Source organism: Macaca nemestrina, chromosome 2 (genome assembly GCF_043159975.1).
Source record: "Macaca nemestrina isolate mMacNem1 chromosome 2, mMacNem.hap1, whole genome shotgun sequence".
Classification (NCBI taxonomy): Eukaryota; Metazoa; Chordata; class Mammalia; order Primates; family Cercopithecidae; genus Macaca; species Macaca nemestrina.
The window spans coordinates 136,924,813-136,942,441 of NC_092126.1; the positions used below are offsets into that span (position 1 = coordinate 136,924,813).

The following is a 17,629-nucleotide window of genomic DNA, read 5'->3' on the forward strand; positions in this document are numbered from 1 at the left end:
CCTAACAAGTAACCTGTAACCTACTTCTGAAGGCTACAAGTAGATAATTACTTGGTTAATTTTCATATTTCAGTTTATAGTCTTAATTAGTTCTCCAACTAGTATTCCTTAGGCGATGTATAATCCCACCTCATCATATTTATGATTTTTGCTATTTGGGATCTCCTGTTTCCATTTAAAAGATGAAAAACTTAGCTTGTGCCCCCACATTCCTAGATATTTATTCATTGTCATGTGTTCTTGCCGAGAGTTAGAATATTCTGCAATTTAGAACTCAAAGGGAACTGAGTGAAATGCTTGCTACTTTGAAGTAATTTCTTTGTGATTATGAATATGTTACAAATATTAACCTAAACTGAACATACTTTGAATTGCTTCTTAGGAGGAGATGGAAGCACAGGTAAAGGGTTTGGTATTAGGTAGATGCCAGTTCAAATCACATCTTTACACTTGTCTGGCCAAAGTTTTTAATCTGAGTCTTAACTATTGATGAAGCATCTGCTTCATGGAACTGCCCCAAGGATTTAGCGAGATGATGAGGGCAAGGGTTTAGCATGTACTTGCCCGATATTTTCTGTATCTGTGCTGCCCAATAGAAGCATAACGCAAGCCACATATGTAATTAAAAATCTTCTAGCATTTACATTAAACAGTTAAAACAGGTTAAATTAGTGATAACTATGCATTTTATTCAATCCAACATATGCAACATATGATTTCTACATAAAAATTATCAAAATAGTTTTCATTTTTAAATACAAAGTCATTGAAATCCATTTTCTCAGAACATTTCAATTTGGACTAACCACATTTTAACTGCTTAATGGCCAGATGTGGCTAGTGGCTACGGGTATTAGGCAGTGCAGCTCAGATGGTCAATACATTCTCATTTCCTTCGCTTTGTATTTTAGAATTAGTTTAAACCTGAGTCATCCAACCAGTGGGGTGGCTGCTATGGAGAATCAGAAATCTGCATTCATCGTTTCTCAATTTATGTAGGTGTCAGAAAAACTGCACAATGACTGGAAGAGTATAGGTACTAGTTATAGGTACTAGTGATTTGCTAAATTTTAATTGTGTTAAACAGTATAGTTCTAATAGGAAGAAAAGTAGTCCTTGATATGAAAAGTAGGCATTCAAATCAAATAGTGTGCGTAAGATGCAGCTGAAATAAAAGTCTGAGAAATAAAAAACCTATAAACCTATCAAATTTGGTTATTCTAAACTTGGGGTTCTTGCATGCTTTGAGGGGATCTGTGAATGGACTTTGGGGGTATGTGAAGTCTTCAATCAATTATATGCACTTTTTAATTTTCTGCAAATAGAATCTATAGCTTCCATCAGATCCTTCAATGGGCCCAAGAAGTAAAGTACATGCAGCCAGGGTGGTAGAAAGGCCTGTTATAGTGGATGTTCTGTTTGCACAGAAGCTGGGGCTTTACATTAGTGAGAACGGAAGCTAGAAATTGTCTCATCACTATTACCCAGGAAAATTTTCATCCCGACCGCCAGCTAAGAAATGCACTGTGAGGCACTTGGAGCTCATACTTGTTGAAGAAATGGCAGATTCATGATTCCTCTTATGTTCACTCTGGGGCATCCACTGGTGAAATGCATTTGTTTTTTGGTCGAGGGCACAGGATTTAATGTTAACCATGCACATGAGGGTGATTCTCCAGAGTATGGGGTGCTAAGAATTGTGGAACCAGGTGTTGGGTTTTGAGTTCAAATCCCAGTTTGGTTATGAATGAGCTGCACTGCATTTCTTTGCCTCCCTGAGTGCCCTGTTCATTGATAAAGTGATGATTTCTAAGATCTCTTCCAATTTCTTTTAGAAGTTAATTGGTTAAATTAGATTTGGGAAGCTTCATATTACACAGAATGTTATGACTAAGTATATCTAGATGATAAAGTGATTTAAAAATAAGTTGAAATCAAAGGATTTAGAATTGGATTTGAATGCATCCTATTATTTCCCTCTACTTTTTCATAAGTGCAGGAGCTGAGCCCCAAATCCAGAGACACATGGGGAGCCCTGGTTAGAAACCCCTGTGCTTGGCCGGGCGTGGTGGCTCACGCCTGTAATCCCAGCACTTTGGGAGGCCGAGACGGGCGGATCACGAGGTCAGGAGATCGAGCCCATCCTGGCTAACATGGTGAAACTCCATCTCTACTAAAAATACAAAAAATTAGCCGGGTGTGGTGGTGGGCGCCTGTAGTCCCAGCTACTCCGGAGGCTGAGGCAGGAGAATGGCATGAACCCGGGAGGCGGAGCTTGCAGTGAGCCTAGATCGTGCCACTGCACTCCAGCCTGGGCGACGAGCGAGACTCGGTCTCAAAAAACAAAAACAAAAACAAAAAAAACCAAACCCTGTGCTTGACTGTTTAGGCTAAAGCTGTTCCTGTGGCCATGTAGCCCCCTCTGGCCTTCAGTGAGAACACACAAGGGGAGGAAAGCTATTTCCCCATGTAAACTCATATGCTGATATATGCTTTGCAGCAATTTATAATTCATCTGACTGATGATTGTTCGCTGTGAAACATTAACTAGGAAGACAGGGTATGAGGTGACAGGACTGGGAAAGGGGAGCTTCTCCTGGGAGGAGGTAAAGATCCGATTTTGTGGAAAGTTAAAACGGAGAATATCAGGAAACCGAGGCCCTAATAGTACACTTTTTGCAAAAATTTCACCTTGGAGGGCTGATTAGAGTAATGCAGCAGATGTAATTATCATAACAATGCCTGGTTCTGGAAGAGGTAATGAACAGACATCTTAATAATGAGGAATAAGTATTGCAGTGTTTTATTTTCATTAAGTTGGTTTATTACAAGAGTGACTACTAATTAGTCTCAAGATTCTGGCCCCAAAGGAGGGACTGTGGCTGGAGCAGGGTCTGTGAGAGATATGTCTGAAATGCCTAAAACACCTGGTCATTTCAATCCAAATTCCATTTGGATCAGACAGTAAACCAGATGTATGGCATCATGGCAAATAAAAATGACACCATCCTAATCCTATCTTTATCTTACTTTTTTTTCAGTATTACAGCTGAAATTGGTGTAAACATTACAATCAATCAGGAAACAATTTGTAGCAAATTCATTATTTACGATCCTGGTGGTTGCAGTGGTCAGAAAGATACCAGATTTGAAGCCCACCCAGTTTGGTGACCCGTTTTTCTATGAGAATATTGCCTGATTTGCAGATGCATCTTAGAAATGGAAAGCTGGACTTAGCCACCCGGAGTGTTAGTTATTACTGACAGGCAGTAATGGTTGCAATAAACGAAAGAGATTTCACTGTAAACATGGCCCTGACTGATAAACTTGCTCATAGCTATTCTTGTTTATAGGATATTGGGCCAGGCTGAAACTTTCTGTGAGACAGGCAGTCAGAATGCAGGGTTGTATGGTAAATTTGACCCTGTGTTCTTCACTGCTAGACCTTGGCTTTATATCCATGAGGCTGAATGCGAAGGCATCAGATGGTCTAAAATACTTAAATCCTTCCAAAGTAGCAGGTAATACAACCAAGGGAAAAAAAGCAAACACTGCAAAAGGCTTTTATTTTATAGGCACCACTGCAAAATGAGGAATCACATCAAAACATATGAAATAGAAAATAATAATTTATTTTAACTTCATTTTACTTAATGTTTGTAACTAATCATGATTTTGTGAACTTGCTTGTGTAAGTCTGTACCTTCAAATCTACAAAGCAAAAGTTTACTACAATGAGCACTTAAAATTCCACAAACCATCTCCATCCACAACTTTCCTGTACATGCAAATTCTTTCAATGGGCTGCAATATTTGCAAACATGCTTTAAACTTCCATAAAGCTGCATGATATTTTGCTTTCTGCTAAAACCTTTACACTCTCTTGGGAACCTTAACCAGGAAAATGTTTAAATGTATATCCCAACTCTAAATGCTGCCGGTTTGGTTATGTGTATTAAATCGTTAACCACCGGGTTGGGTGGTTTTGAGTTGAAACCTTCACCTAAATAATATCTTAACGGTCACGCATATGAACACATTCAGTAACGTAACATTATAAAATAGGGTTCCATTAAAAATACATACTGGCAGTTGTATTTGTGTTTTTAGGCAGGAAAAAAAGCGTGTTTAACTTTTTAATATGAATATAGTTTAAACAAATTATTCTGTGAAAGTATGCTTAATAAAAGATCTTTCTGAAATTTAAACACTTTATGTAAAAGGGTACAGGTAGAAAAGTACAATTGCTATTTGAAAAAAGCTCTGTTTGTTAATATTGCCTTCCAAGATAGTAAGGGTGTTTTTCTCTCTCTCCCCTTAAAATAGACCTATGACACCCAGAGTTGTAGGGTCTGCAAATTTGGACTATAAACATGAAGACCGTATTTATCTTATATACAAAAACTTGCCGCATTGAACGAGGCAGGAATTTCTACCCCAGTGGTAGTGGTCTCTTTTATGTACATAATGCAGAAATGAAAATTATACAGTAGTCACCGATAGGAAGGAATTGTATACTCTAGTGCCGTCCGGGGATTTTGTGCCGTGGGTTAAGAGTTCCTGGATCGTCATCCAGTTATCGAAGATTTTTTTATTCCTCTTCTTCATCATCTTTTTGTGGCTTAGTTCCAGGATGTTCATCTCCTTCCTGTCGTCGGCTGCTTGCTGCTCCTTGAGACAATCCAATCTGCTCTGCATCATGAACTCGCGCCGCCGCCGCTGCTCCTTGGCCTTCACCAAGTGCTGCTTCCTCTCCTCCTTGCTCCAGTAGCGCCCCATCTTCATCTCGCTCACCGCGTCGTCGTCGGTGGTCATGCCGCTGCGCTCTTCCCGGATCTTCAGGGCGCGCTCCCGCAGCAGGCGGTCCCGCACGGGCCTCTTGGTGATGTAGCGCGTCCCGTCGCTGCGAATCTTCACCTTCCACTCCATGCGCGGCTCCGACGGGGTGGGCGAGCTCAGGTCCTTGCACATGCTCACCAGGCTCATCTGGCTCTGCGCGTACTCCACGGCCGACTTCTGCTGGATCAGCTGCATGTAGCTCTGGTAGTGCTGGGCGTGCGCCGGGATGTGTGCGTGCTTGTATGGGGAGTGGTGGTAGGTGGGCAGGTAGGCGCTGCCCAGCTTCTGGCTGGGCGTGGGGCTCCGGCTCCCGTCGCTGGCTCTCCGCTCTTTGCTTTCCAGGGGCTGGCTAGGGTCCAGCTCCTTCAGGGATGGGCTATAGGTAGGGGTGCCCACTTCGGGATCTTCCGTGATGGAGAGCAGATTCTTTGGGGCTGGCCCATAGGCTTCCGTGGTCGCCACAGCCCCTTCGGTGCTCGGGCAGCTGATGCCCTCCGCTGCTCTCCTCAAGGAGTTGTCGGGGGAGATCTCCAGGGTGAGCGGGGTACTGCGGCAGCTCTCGCCCGTGTTGTAGGCGCTCGAGCTGTCCTTGTCGGATTTCTCCGGGAGCTCGGTGATGTCCGAGAGCTCGTGCCTACGCACGTCAATGCTGGTGTTGTAGTTGCGGAAGCCGCTGTTATGTAGCATCCAGGACTCGCGGTACTGTTCCTTGAGCTGCTGCATCTTGTGGGCGCGCACGATGCTCAGGCACTCCAGCTCGATGCTGCGCAGCTCCTCGTTCAGCAGCTCCAGCTCCTTGTCCACGCTCTCGGGGTCGCTCTTGCCGGCGTCCAGGGGGCCGCTAGGGTAGTACAAGCCATAAGGAGTGGCGCTCTTCACCTGGCACTTGAGCTCCAGGAGCTCGCGGAAGCGCTCGCACTCGTCCACTGGGATCCCCAGGTAGTCGGCGTCCGTGCAGTCGGCCGAGATGAAGGACTCGTTGCTGAAGGGTAGGTCGCCACTGCCCAAGGTGTCCTGGCTGCAGGTTAGCTTCCTCTGCCCCGCCAGCGGGTTGGAGGATGCGGTGGCATCGTCGCCGTTGTTCTCTTGCTCCGAGCTCTCGTCATTGCGGGTGCTCTCGTCGGTCCGCCCCACACCGCTGTCCTTCTCGTGCTGGTTGGACAAGATGGTGGCTGTATCTGTGGTCCCACCGTCTTCCTCGTGCTTCTTCTGCATAAAAACAAGAACAAAGGGTCACAGTGAGGGAGGCCTACGCAGCAGGTACTCAGGTTTGACCTTTCCTTGCAGTGTTTCTGGATAGGGCAGGCTGTACATTTCTAAGGCCGAGGGGCAGCATCTGACAGTAGGACCAGGTCAAGAGCGTGGGCCTTAGCCACACTTACCCATATCTACCTGGGCAAGTCACTTATTCTTGTTCTTGTCCTCAGTTTTGTAAAATGAGGATAATAATAGTCGCTTTATCTCAATGAATGATTCTGTTAAATCAATCAGTACACAGGTAGGATGTATAAAGGTCCTTGTTTAGCTCATACAGGACTCAGTAAGTGGCTCATTAAGACTCTGACAATGGTAGTAGCATAGTAGGGAGCTAGAGAGCTCCAAGTAGCTCAGGTTAAACAGAGGGGATTGCTTTACTTTGGAAAACATGGCTTTTTCCAATCTATGGCAATGCCGACGCATATGTTTTCCAAACAAATTATCATAAGGTCAGCTTTGCTTTGGCAATGGTGCTTAGATTTAAAAGCTTAGCTAGGGACAGTACCAGCTTGCATTTCACTGGTCTGGTGCTCAAATAGAAAAGTACTTGAGGCTGTTTTCTTGCTATCTTCCAGGTGGATAAGCTTCTGATGGTCTTTAGCGCCATAAAGGGGGATGGAGGAAGCAGACTTTCCTCCAGCTCAGCAGGGCAGAGTGTCAGGGACTGGTGTGTGGGCGTTACCTGCTGAAGCACGCTAGCTGTGAACTGCATGGCCTGGTGGTGCTGCTCCTCCAGCATGTCCATGTGCAGGTCATCCAGAAAGTCGTTCCTGTCATCGTCCATCCAGCCCTCATCCAGCTGCAGGCAAGAGCAGCCAACACATGCCTTAGAAGTTTCCTTTCATGTTCATTTATGTTTTTTAAAAAATGACATTACCTTGGGGAAAAATATTTCCAGGGCTTCCTCCAAGAGTCATCAAAATGCAGTCTGCCCAATGATTTGCCGTTAAGTCAGGAAACTATCCCACCCTCACATTACAGAGACCTCCAACCCTGCACTACAAACTGGGGAAGTCTTTAATATCCATGATTTTTTTTTTTCAGGGTGAAACTCTTTCATCCATCTCAGCTACTTTCACTGCAGTAAGACACCTGTGTAGGAGGGTCAGCTTTAGCTGTTCCCCCTGCTTGCTGGACCAGACACAAGTTTAACAGGTCCCATAGAAAAACGATTTTTAGTGTGAAAAAGAGTTCTTTCTGATACAGTAGATACAGTAACTAGCTGTTTGGCTTGGGCAAGGATATGACGGTTTTTTTGTTTTTTGTTTTTTTTTTGAGACAGAATCTCGCTCTGTCTCCCAGGCTAGAGTGCAGTGGCATGATCTTGGCTCACTGCAACCTCTGCCTCCTGAGTAGCTGGGATTTGGGATTACAGGCATGCACCACTACGCCCAGCTAATTTTGGTATTTTTAATAGAGATGGGGTTTTACCATGTTGGCCAACTGGGCCTCATCCTGACCTCAAGTGATCCTCCTGCCTCGGCCTCCCAAAGTGCTGGGATTATAGGCGTGAGCCACCGAGCCTGACTGGATATCACTTTTAAAAGGCCTTTATCTGCCTTGCCCTAAAAAGAGTGAACTATTCAGAAGTTGGCACTCTATAGCTCATGGGGCTCAATCCAGCCTGCTATTTTTGTAAATAAAAAAAAATTTAATGAGAACACAACTATGCCCATTCGCTGACATAATTGTCTATGTCTGCTTTTGCACTAGAGTGACAGAGTCTAGCAGAGATGGTATAGCCACCCGAGTCAAACATTTACTATCTGGACCTTTAAGAAAAAGTCTGACTGTGAGTGAGATGACAGCTGAAGTTCCCTTTGAGCTTATGAGGCTTCCATCTGTGGAGAATCAGATGCCCTGTATTCCACTGTCTCTAGGCTACTTTTTCAACTGGGTTTCATACTGATATGGTTTGGCTGTCCCCACCCAAATCTTACCTTGAATTGTAACTCCCATGATTCCCACATGTTGTGTGAAGGACCTTGTGGGAGATAACTGAATCATGGGGGCAGTTTTCCCCATACTGTTCTCATGGTAGTGAGTAAGTCTCATGAAATCTACTAGTTTTATAAGGGGAAATCCCATTTGCTTGGTTCTCATCTCTCTTCCCTGCTGCCATGTAAGACGTGCCTTTTGCCTTCCACCATGATTGTGAGGCCTCCCCAACCATGTGGAACTGTGAGTCCATGAAACCTCTTTTTCTTTATAAATTATCCAGTCTTGAGTATGTCTTTATCAGCAGCATGAAAACGGAGTAATACACATACCTAAAGAGATCTACTACTGGACTGCTCTAGATGTGTTGCTGGAGCCATTCTAAGCGGATCAAGAGTGCCACCTGGGAGAGTTCATGATTCCTTCTGTGGAAGGAGTTATTATAACACAGTGGTTTCTGAATCAGATTACTTGGGCCTGAACCCCTCCCTGCTTTATCACCCTCCTTCTGGGGCTTTACTGGGTAACTTTTGAACCTCTGGAAACTTCCATCTCTTGGGAAGGCTCTCCTGTGTGTAAAGTGATCCACGGAGAGTCTAGCCCTTATTTGGTGGTCATATCAGTTTTAATTATTATTTATCATTCAATATTTCTTTTATTTTGAAAGAGCAATTTTTAATTCCCCATACTCTGCTATTGTAAATGGAACCTGCACAGATCAAGGCTGGAACACATGTTAGGCCTTGGGAAGTCAAACGTCTTGATGGTCATGACTCCAGTGGTCATGACTCCAGTTATGTTTTCCATTCTATTCTGTTTCCTTTTCCTTCCCTATGATCCCTGCATTAACCAACCTGGTGGGCCTGTAGTATAGATGTCAGGGTGGGTATCTAGCCAACCTTACATGGCTAAATCATAAAGTGGATTCTAAGTCACAGCAAGTTTGATTGTATTTCTAGGGTACAAGACACCTTCAAGTTCACAGCCAATACTCAGGTGCTCTTTTCCAAGCCTGGGGACCTGAGCTTTTGATTTTAGAAATACAGACCCAGTTTCATCTGTAGGAAGCCGATTTACCTGGAGTTCAGGCCTTGCAATCAGCAATGAAAAGTTTTTATTTTCTTCACTGGTTAGAAGAGCCACAGCCTCTTCTCGGTTCTGCACCTCTATCCCATTGATCTTAAAAAAAAAAAAAAAAAAAAGGGTGGTGGGGAGTGGGGAGACAAATAGTATGATTAGATGGTGCAAAATCATTCTATTTTATTTCAGACCTGCATTTGTCACCCACTCACAGCTGGAACATAAAACTTCCCTGTAGCTGGAAAAGAATACTGATTTTAGGAAGGAAAAGTCTTGCTCAGAGCAATGCAGTTTCTCTGGTCTACAAAGGAGCCTCCATGAGTGTAGTTCATGAGGTGACTGATGTGTGGAGTGTGAACAGAAGGGGCTGAACCTCTAGAAGACAGCACTGAGAAAAATCATAATGCTGTGCAGAGGGAACATGTAAGTAATTAGACATAATATTCAGGCAGGAGTATATGTAGACATTATTGGATAATATAGAAGAAAAAGCAGCAGTGGGTCTGATGTGAACATTATGGAAACTGAGGTTAAGAAAAGGGAATAGAATTACACATGGTGTTTTGTGTCCCCAGTTTGACACTTAAACTTCTTTAGGCCAGGCAGAGGGTCAAGTGGGCATGACACTCTCACTATCACACTTGATTAACCCTCTTGCAGGATTTTTGCTTGCATGTCCTGGTGACTTTGACCCCTGTTGGTCTGGAGGTCTTAATCCTGGTGGAACGCCACCTCTAGGGAACACAGCAATGGTTCCATTGAATTGGAAGTGGAGCCCTCCACATGCCTCCTTACACCAGTGAGCCAACAGGCAGCAAAAGGGGTGACGCTATTGGTTGGAGTGATTGCCTTCAATTACCAAGGGAAAATGGGCTTGCTGTGATACAGTGGAGGCAGGGAGGACTGTGTCTGGAACCCAGGGGATTCCTTGGAGTACCTCTGAGTGCTTCCATTCTTAGTAAAGGTTAATGGAAAACTCCAGCAACCAAAAAAAAAAAAAAAAAAAAAAAAAAAAAAAAAAAAAAAATGGCAGTATGCTGAGGACCCTGACCCTTCAGGTGTGAAGGTTTGGGTCACTTCCCTAGGGCAAGCGATCCTGAGCAGCACAGGTTCTGGCTGAAGGCTAGAGAAACCCAGAGTAGGCAGTGGGAGAAGAAAATCAAAATGACTTGTGGTGAGGTATGCAATGAGAAAAACACAGTGGATTAGGAATGAGAGGATATGGATGAGAAGAGAGAAAGCTAAGCCTTGCAGACACAATGAAGCCAAGAATCTCAATTCTGTGAGATTAAAGAAGGTTGTAGCCAAAAGAGACATGAATGGTCTCATTTGGACTAGAAGGAGCAACAGGGCTCAAGGTCAAGTGATGACCCTCAGAAGCGATTCCAGGATGGTTAGATGTTGAGTCAGAAAATTTATAAGACTTTTCAATCGATTCTGCTAAATTTGCCAAAAATGTTCCCATTTTATGGACGAGACTCTGAAATGCTTGGTCCAAAGTTAATCTTTCAGAGAAATCTAAAACGAGAATTATGTTAGTTCACAAGTTGTAAACTGTTGGCCTGACTTTGGCTCACTGATGTTTGTTTTGATCCAAATAGAATGAAAGAAAATGAGGAGAACTGGCTCAAGTTTTGCAAGGCCCTCTTTGGACAGAACATGCCCCATCTAGTTTGTCTCAGTCCTCACCACTCCCTGTTGCGTCTTATGACTCAGAGTTAGCCTCACAATTAGTTTAACTTGTCTGGCCTCACTACACATCTGTGTTTGTGATCCCTGTTCTTTAACCTCTTCTGCAATTTCAACCCTAGACCTATCATTAGAACCAGTTTGCTCTTTAGTGATAGGCCCATTATGAGGCCATTGTTTGGAAGTGGACTTACCTGGATAATGCGGTCTCCTTCTCGGATGCGCCCATCCTTGGCTGCAATGCTGTTAGGGTCAATCTGAAACACACATGGACCATCTCAGCACAAATGCAGATACGCATGAAAATAAGCAACAGCACTTTCAAAGCCATCTCTAACACACAGTCATGCTCATCCCTGTGTTTCTGTTTTGCACAGAAATTAACAAGACTTAGTGTCGTGCAAGGAGAGGCAAACATGAGCTGATCTGCTTCTAAGCCCTTTCTAGGGCTGGTTCTTGGATCCCTGCATAGCAACTCTATTATATAGCAGTGTGTGCAGGCTCTGCTGATCTGAGGAGGCACAGCTGACTTTTGTTGCATGCATGGTAATTAAAATCAATGATGTAGAAAGGGTTAAAGGATACCCTTCATTATGTTGACTAGCAACCATACCTTATTTTATACCAAATACTTGTATTAAAATTTGGAAAATAACTTTAAATTTGAAATATCATTGGGACAAGGAGGACTGATAAGGGGAGGGATGCCCCCAAACGCAGAAAGGCTGGGTTAACTTAAGCTTGGTGGATGACATACAACCAAAGAGACAATTTCGGAGTCTAGTAGTTCGTTCTGTAGCGACAGATTTTATTTCCTGACAGAATTGGGTTTCTGTGATTGCAAGGATGCGTGTGCACTGTAAAGTTTCCATGCTGAAACCAGCTGCTTTATGTATCTTCTGAAGGAAGGTCAAAACAGCATGCATCTATGTAGTTTGATAAGTACATACAAAAGTCACATTTAACTTATATGAACTCAACTATATATACTCCACTAAGAGGGAAAAAAAACAAGAGTGAGAGACAGAGAGAGAGGCTTTAAAAAGTGTAAGTGATTCCACCCACCATTCCACTCAATGAACATGAATTGGGAAATGTGAATCTGCTGTTCCCTCGGGGCTAAACACACAAAACCATGTAAACGGCTCCATTTTATGGCTGATTTGCAGGCTTCTCAAGGGTAATTTTGCCTTAAGTACTTACATTAGAACTTAACCTCCATGGAAAGATGCAATGCCATGGAGTGTGATGAGGGGGACAGAATAATTTGTGTCTTTCCAAAGAGTTCTTGATGAGGTGGGTTAGGGTTGGTGAACATATAAAAGAAAAAAAAAACATTTTGGTCTTGATCTGATAGTTACAAAAACAAAATCAGCCTTTGTACCTCACTGATATAAATCCCAATGTCATCTTCATCGTCTGTCCGGTAGCACACAGTGAGGCCCAGCTTGTCCTGGCTGTTCATTCTGTAGAGGTCCACTTCCTAGACAAAGAAAGGCATTCCCAGTGAGACTGCGGCAGGCAATGCGAGTTGAGGGGATGTCAAATGCTTTAAAAATATTATCTTTAAATGATGAACTGGATTGCTTTGCATTCAATTGTGTAGGGCCGGTTAACTTACTAAAAAAAAAAAAGTGATTATGGACACAGGATCAATGCCTAGGGCATTTCTGACCTTTCACTCAATATAAAGTCATTTTGAAAATAGTTATTTCATTGATCCCCCAAAGAAAAATTACCCATATTTCACTCACAGTCAAGACTTCTGGGGCAGGGCTTTTCAAAAGCACTTTTTCAATGTCTGCCACAAACAAGAATATTTCCATACCCCAAACCAACCAGCCATTTCAGTACAAATGTTTCCAATGTGTTTGGTTAGATTATTTCACATTGTGTTCCCTTAATATTCACAGTCATAGAACTTGCAAACAGATTACACATAAATTGATCCAAGAAAGGAGGGTAACGTGATAGTGTGCAATTAATGTTCTCCACAACAGCTGTGATATTTACAGCTGAGAAATTAGTTTCAGCCGCTATTACTGCAAATTAAATAAGATAAAAGCAAAGCGAGCCCAAACGCGGGACACATGCTATTGTATTTGCCAATTAGTCTGTGCTTCAGAATGAAGTCAGAACTTTGGAAATTGTCGGAGCCTTAGGGGGGCCATCCTGGGGCTCTCAGTGTAACCAGGCTGTGTCACTCCCCCGCCCACTTTGCCAATGACTTATGCAAGTTTTTGGAGCTCTAAGCTGCAGGCCTATTTGAAGGGCCACGTGATAAGTTCTCCGGCAGATCCTTTGGTCTAATTTTTAGTGTTATCTAATCACCAAGCAGGAGAATGGAAGGGCTCCGAGATGGGGTCTTCGTGCCACTGTATCTGGGGACTATTTCCAAGTGGCCTCTCTCAAGGGTCTTCTTAGAGGGGAAGGAGAATGTAGCTGTCTATGTGGAGAAGCTCAAAGCAGTTATATGGCAGATACTTCTTGAACTCTCCCCGATGAAAGGCAGGGTGCCAGGCACCATGGACACTTCCCAGGTGGAGGAACAGCAGGTGTAAGAGGCCCTGGGCCAGCATGGCCAGAGTCCCGTGTACAAAAAACAGAAGTGGGTTGAGGGTGGCCAGGTGGCAGAGCTAGACCAGGCAGGGCCCACAGGCCAGCATGAGCAGCTAAGATTTTATTTCAACACCATGGGAACCCATCAAAAGGTTTCAAGTGAGGACTGCCATGATCTTAATGACTTTCAGCAGTCTCTCTTGCTGATACATGGGGTATAACGTGGTGGGGAAGAGTTGTAACTATGAAGACATGTTCAGAACCCAACTCTCCCTCTTTCTAGCAGCTTGATCATGTGCGTGTTTGTTAGTATATCTAAGGTCTGTGTCCTCACTAGTACCTGTCATCTGGCCTCCCAGAGTCACCAACGTGAGGCACACAGAGCTCTTAGCACATTGACTGCCCCGTAGAAAGTCTATGGTCACCGGTAGTATAATAATTACATGCAGGTATGGTTACTTGCCTGAAGTCACAAGAAGTTGTTTGTGGTAGAGTGTGTATATTTCAGTGCCCCTCTTAATAAGATTATTTTCTGAACACTGATATGTTAATTAATTCAACAGCTTCCTAATTATAGCTCTATCCATATGGTAAATTCTCATTAAATGAAACCCCATTAATTTCTGATCATTGAGTTAGGTGGAAATTTCTTCATTTTTGAGATATATACTAAGTGGGCTTAAGGGTCATATTTAACAACGAGAGCAAGCCTAAATACTTGGGTTTCTAAATACTTTGGAATAACCAATTTGCATACCACAAATATACTAGGCATACATCATCCTCTTATGTTTCGAACACATCCCCCTGTCTCTCTTAGGGTACACTTCATTTGAATATGAGTATCAGGGAACACTTTCTCAGTTTTGACATTTCCTTGAGGTGTGAATCAACAAACTATCATGACTGTGTAGGTCCAACTGCACAGATGCAGCTCAAATGCTGCCACTTAGCCCGGTGCTATCCCTGCAGGAGACACGTCTTGCTGAAACAGGTCCACATGCAACCCAAGCAGAGAGAGACAGCAGTGGGAAGATTGTAGGAAGAAAAATGAGAAAGACGAGAGATGTTGATAATTCAAGTTGCAGCTTTTTCTGAATGGCTGGCTGCCAAGGTAATTCTCTCTCAAGGAAGTACAGAAGATACTATAGTTCTATTGGACTTTCTTCTGCTGCTGCTGCTCCTCCTCCTCCTCCTCAAAGCGTGCTTCCTGGTCATGATGAGGTGAGCACAGAAGTTAAGGGAAGTGTTCAGAAACCTCTATAGCAAATGGACATTGTCATGATAACCAAGGGCATGATTAGCAGATTTGTCTCACTGGACAAAGTGTAGACCAGTTCAGGTGTTGGTGAACGTGTCGCAGATGGGGTGAGTTACACAGTCACACAAAGTAGGACCACGTATTGGTTAGAGACAGACTGAAAAGTAAACAAACCAGCCAACCTGGTCCTTGTGGCTTTTTAGCACAGTCTGACAAGCACAACTCTGTAATACACTTGTAGATTTGAGTGTTCCATTTGAGAGGCATAAGGTACGAGGAGTATACAAGTAAGAAAAAGACTCCTAAAGAATGTGATATTGACACTCTGTTATGCAGAAAACGATTAGATTTATTTGGCCTACTACCAAACATGTAGGTGGCCTGATGTCATGAGACTTTAGAATACAATTTTGATAAAACCTAACCTGAAAAGCATTTCTGTTCTATCTTTTGTCAGTATTTTGATTGATAAAGATTTGGAGGACTATTAAGCTATAGAGTAGTTGACATTAGTTCATGTTGCTAATCATGATTATTTTTTCTGTACATTTTCCCTTCTGAATCTGTCAATTCCTCCAACAAATCTTTATGACTTAATCAGGGAGAAAACTTTCTTAGAACAAAGTTTCAGGCTGGAACAGAAGATACTCAAAACATTTATTGTTTTAAGATATTTTCATCTGAATTAAGAACCACTTATGCTTCCTTCCTTATACGCTGCCACTAACCTCACCTGTGTTTAGTAAAATTAGTAATCGATTCTTCACAAATGCTAACTGTTTGACATTTTTGCATGGGAGAGAAGAAGGTCCCATTAATAGTTCTATTCCCAGTTAGTGTTCATTTTAGAACACATACTCCCTCACAACAGCAGAATGGCGTAGAGCCCAACACTGCGTTTAGCCTTTGACTCCCATCACAAATCCTCTCAGGACAAACCGTCATGGGGACAGTCACGTTCTCAGTTTGATCTTTAAAACAGACATAAGAATGCTAGTGTTCCACTTCAAGGGCAGCACTCCAGGAGCAGTTTTCTATCTTAGAAGTGGTCTGTGTAATCAAAGGATGAGTGATATTGGATGAACAAATGCTGGTGAAGCACATTTCCAAATAACAAAGCAAAGGGTATTCTGGAGCTTACTCTAGGTATTTACTTGACACTGATGTGAGATAGGAAGGTGTGGGCTATAATATTTCCTTGCCTTATATGGCCCTTCTTGGAACTCTAAACAAAAGCCAGAAAAGCTTCATTTAGAAGGCACAGGATACGACTTAGCCTCGGTCATTTAATTTTCAAGGGATGGTTCAACATCACAGAGAAGAATCTGGTTGCTGACAGTTAAGCACGGAGTGATCCATAATAGGCTTTCAGAAGCTCTTGAAAAACAACAGTGTAAGAGCTGGTATTGTCTCTGTCTCTGTATGGATTTAGGGTTTACCTTGTTTTCTTACAAAGAAGATTACAGTAAGGCAATGGTAGCTGAATAATGAATTGTGCAATGAAAGCAGTGTCTAGACTTGTATGCTGTGCATAGTAGGTGCTCAATAAAATTGAATGAACTTCAGAGTCCAAGGCAGGATGATCCAAATGAAAAACCAGTTTGGTTCCATCTTTAATGAGGGAGGTTGCCTTGAGCAAGTCATTGAACTTCGACAAACTTAGCCCATTCTGTGGTTTTAAGACACAATATTTTGGGGACTCAGTGGAAAGTAAAATTCCTCAAACTTACTGGGTGGTTTGTAAATTCTCAGCATTTCTGTGTGACTGATCTAGTTTTACACAATTGAGCATATTGCTGAAAGCATAGAAGTTATCAATATGTATCTGTCTGTGATGGAGATAAGATTTCAAAGAAGACTATTAATCAAACTGGTATGAATAATGTAGTAACATTATCTGGATTACAGCTACCCCTGTTACTGGTATCTTGTTGCTTACTGGTCTAGATGGACTGTTGATAAAAACGAACAGCTAAGCCTGACATTTCAGATGAAATTGAAACGATATTCCAATTAAGAGTTTTAAGAGGGCCATTCCACCTTGTTGATTCAAACTCTGTTTCAGCATCAGCTACTTTAATCAAAGGGGATCTCAAAGACTAATTTCAATGCTTTATCCACCTCCAGGAAGACTGGCCACTAAAGCATAACTCTTCAACTTATTGGTCCAGGTTGCTGTGCACATTTAAGTTATCTCAACAGTTTCCATGGTGTTATGTGGGATATAGACATATCTCTAAAGACTGCATTTTCCCTCAAGGACCTTATGTTTGAGATACGGTAACAAGGCATTTTATTCCTTCATTCAAAAAACATTTCCGGGTGCCTACTATATGCCAGACATGGTCTGGGCAAAAGGAATATATGGTAAATGAGTTAGACCAGAGCCTAGCTCTCAGGGAGCTTGTATTCCAGTGGGGAAGACAGATAAGAAGTAAATAATGGGCTGGGTGCGGTGGCTCATACCTGTAATTCCAGCACTTTGGGAGGCCAACGCAGGCAGATCACTTGAGGGTCAGGAGTTTGAGACCAGCCTGGCCGACAAGGTGAAACCCTGTCTCTACTAAAAATACAAAAATTAGCCAGGTGTGGTGGCACATGCCTGTAATCCCAGCTATTTGGGAAGCTGAGGCAGGTGAATTGCTTGAACCTAGGAGGCAGAGGCTGTGGTGAGCCAAGACTGCACCACTGCACTCCAGCCTGGGTGACAGAGCAAGACACAGTCTCCAAAAAAAAAAAAAAAAAACAACAACAACAAAAAAGTAAATAATGGTACTGGTGGCATAGGGGTGCTTCAGAGAGTAGCCAGGGAAGCTCCTCTGGAGAGATGACATTTGGAGAAAAGATTGAGGCATGTAAACATCTGGGGCACTGCCATGCAGGCTGTTAGAAGGCGTAGTACAAAAAGTGGCAAACACCCTGATTACACAGGAAAAGTAATGAGGAAGCCAATTCAATCCAGGATGGGGCTGACCAGGAAAGGTTCCCTAAGGATCTCTTCCTTGT

The 17,629-nt window shown here is 43.0% G+C and overlaps 1 protein-coding gene across 7 annotated transcripts in view; it reads right to left on the reverse strand.

Annotated features, from left to right (window-relative positions):
• Nucleotides 1-3,611: 3,611 nt before the first annotated feature.
• Nucleotides 3,612-17,629, reverse strand: part of LOC105479592 (PDZ domain containing ring finger 3) — a 239,846-nt gene continuing 225,828 nt past the window's right edge. For all 7 annotated transcript variants that reach the window (XM_011737611.2, XM_011737613.2, XM_011737614.3 and 4 more), the window contains 5 exons: nt 12,188-12,286; nt 10,998-11,060; nt 9,112-9,213; nt 6,779-6,895; nt 3,612-6,048 (listed from right to left, as the gene is read on the reverse strand). In XM_011737611.2, coding sequence (XP_011735913.1) covers nt 4,483-6,048; nt 6,779-6,895; nt 9,112-9,213; nt 10,998-11,060; nt 12,188-12,286 — 1,947 coding nt within the window. In that variant the 3' untranslated portion in view covers nt 3,612-4,482. The remainder of the gene's footprint in view (nt 6,049-6,778; nt 6,896-9,111; nt 9,214-10,997; nt 11,061-12,187; nt 12,287-17,629) is intronic.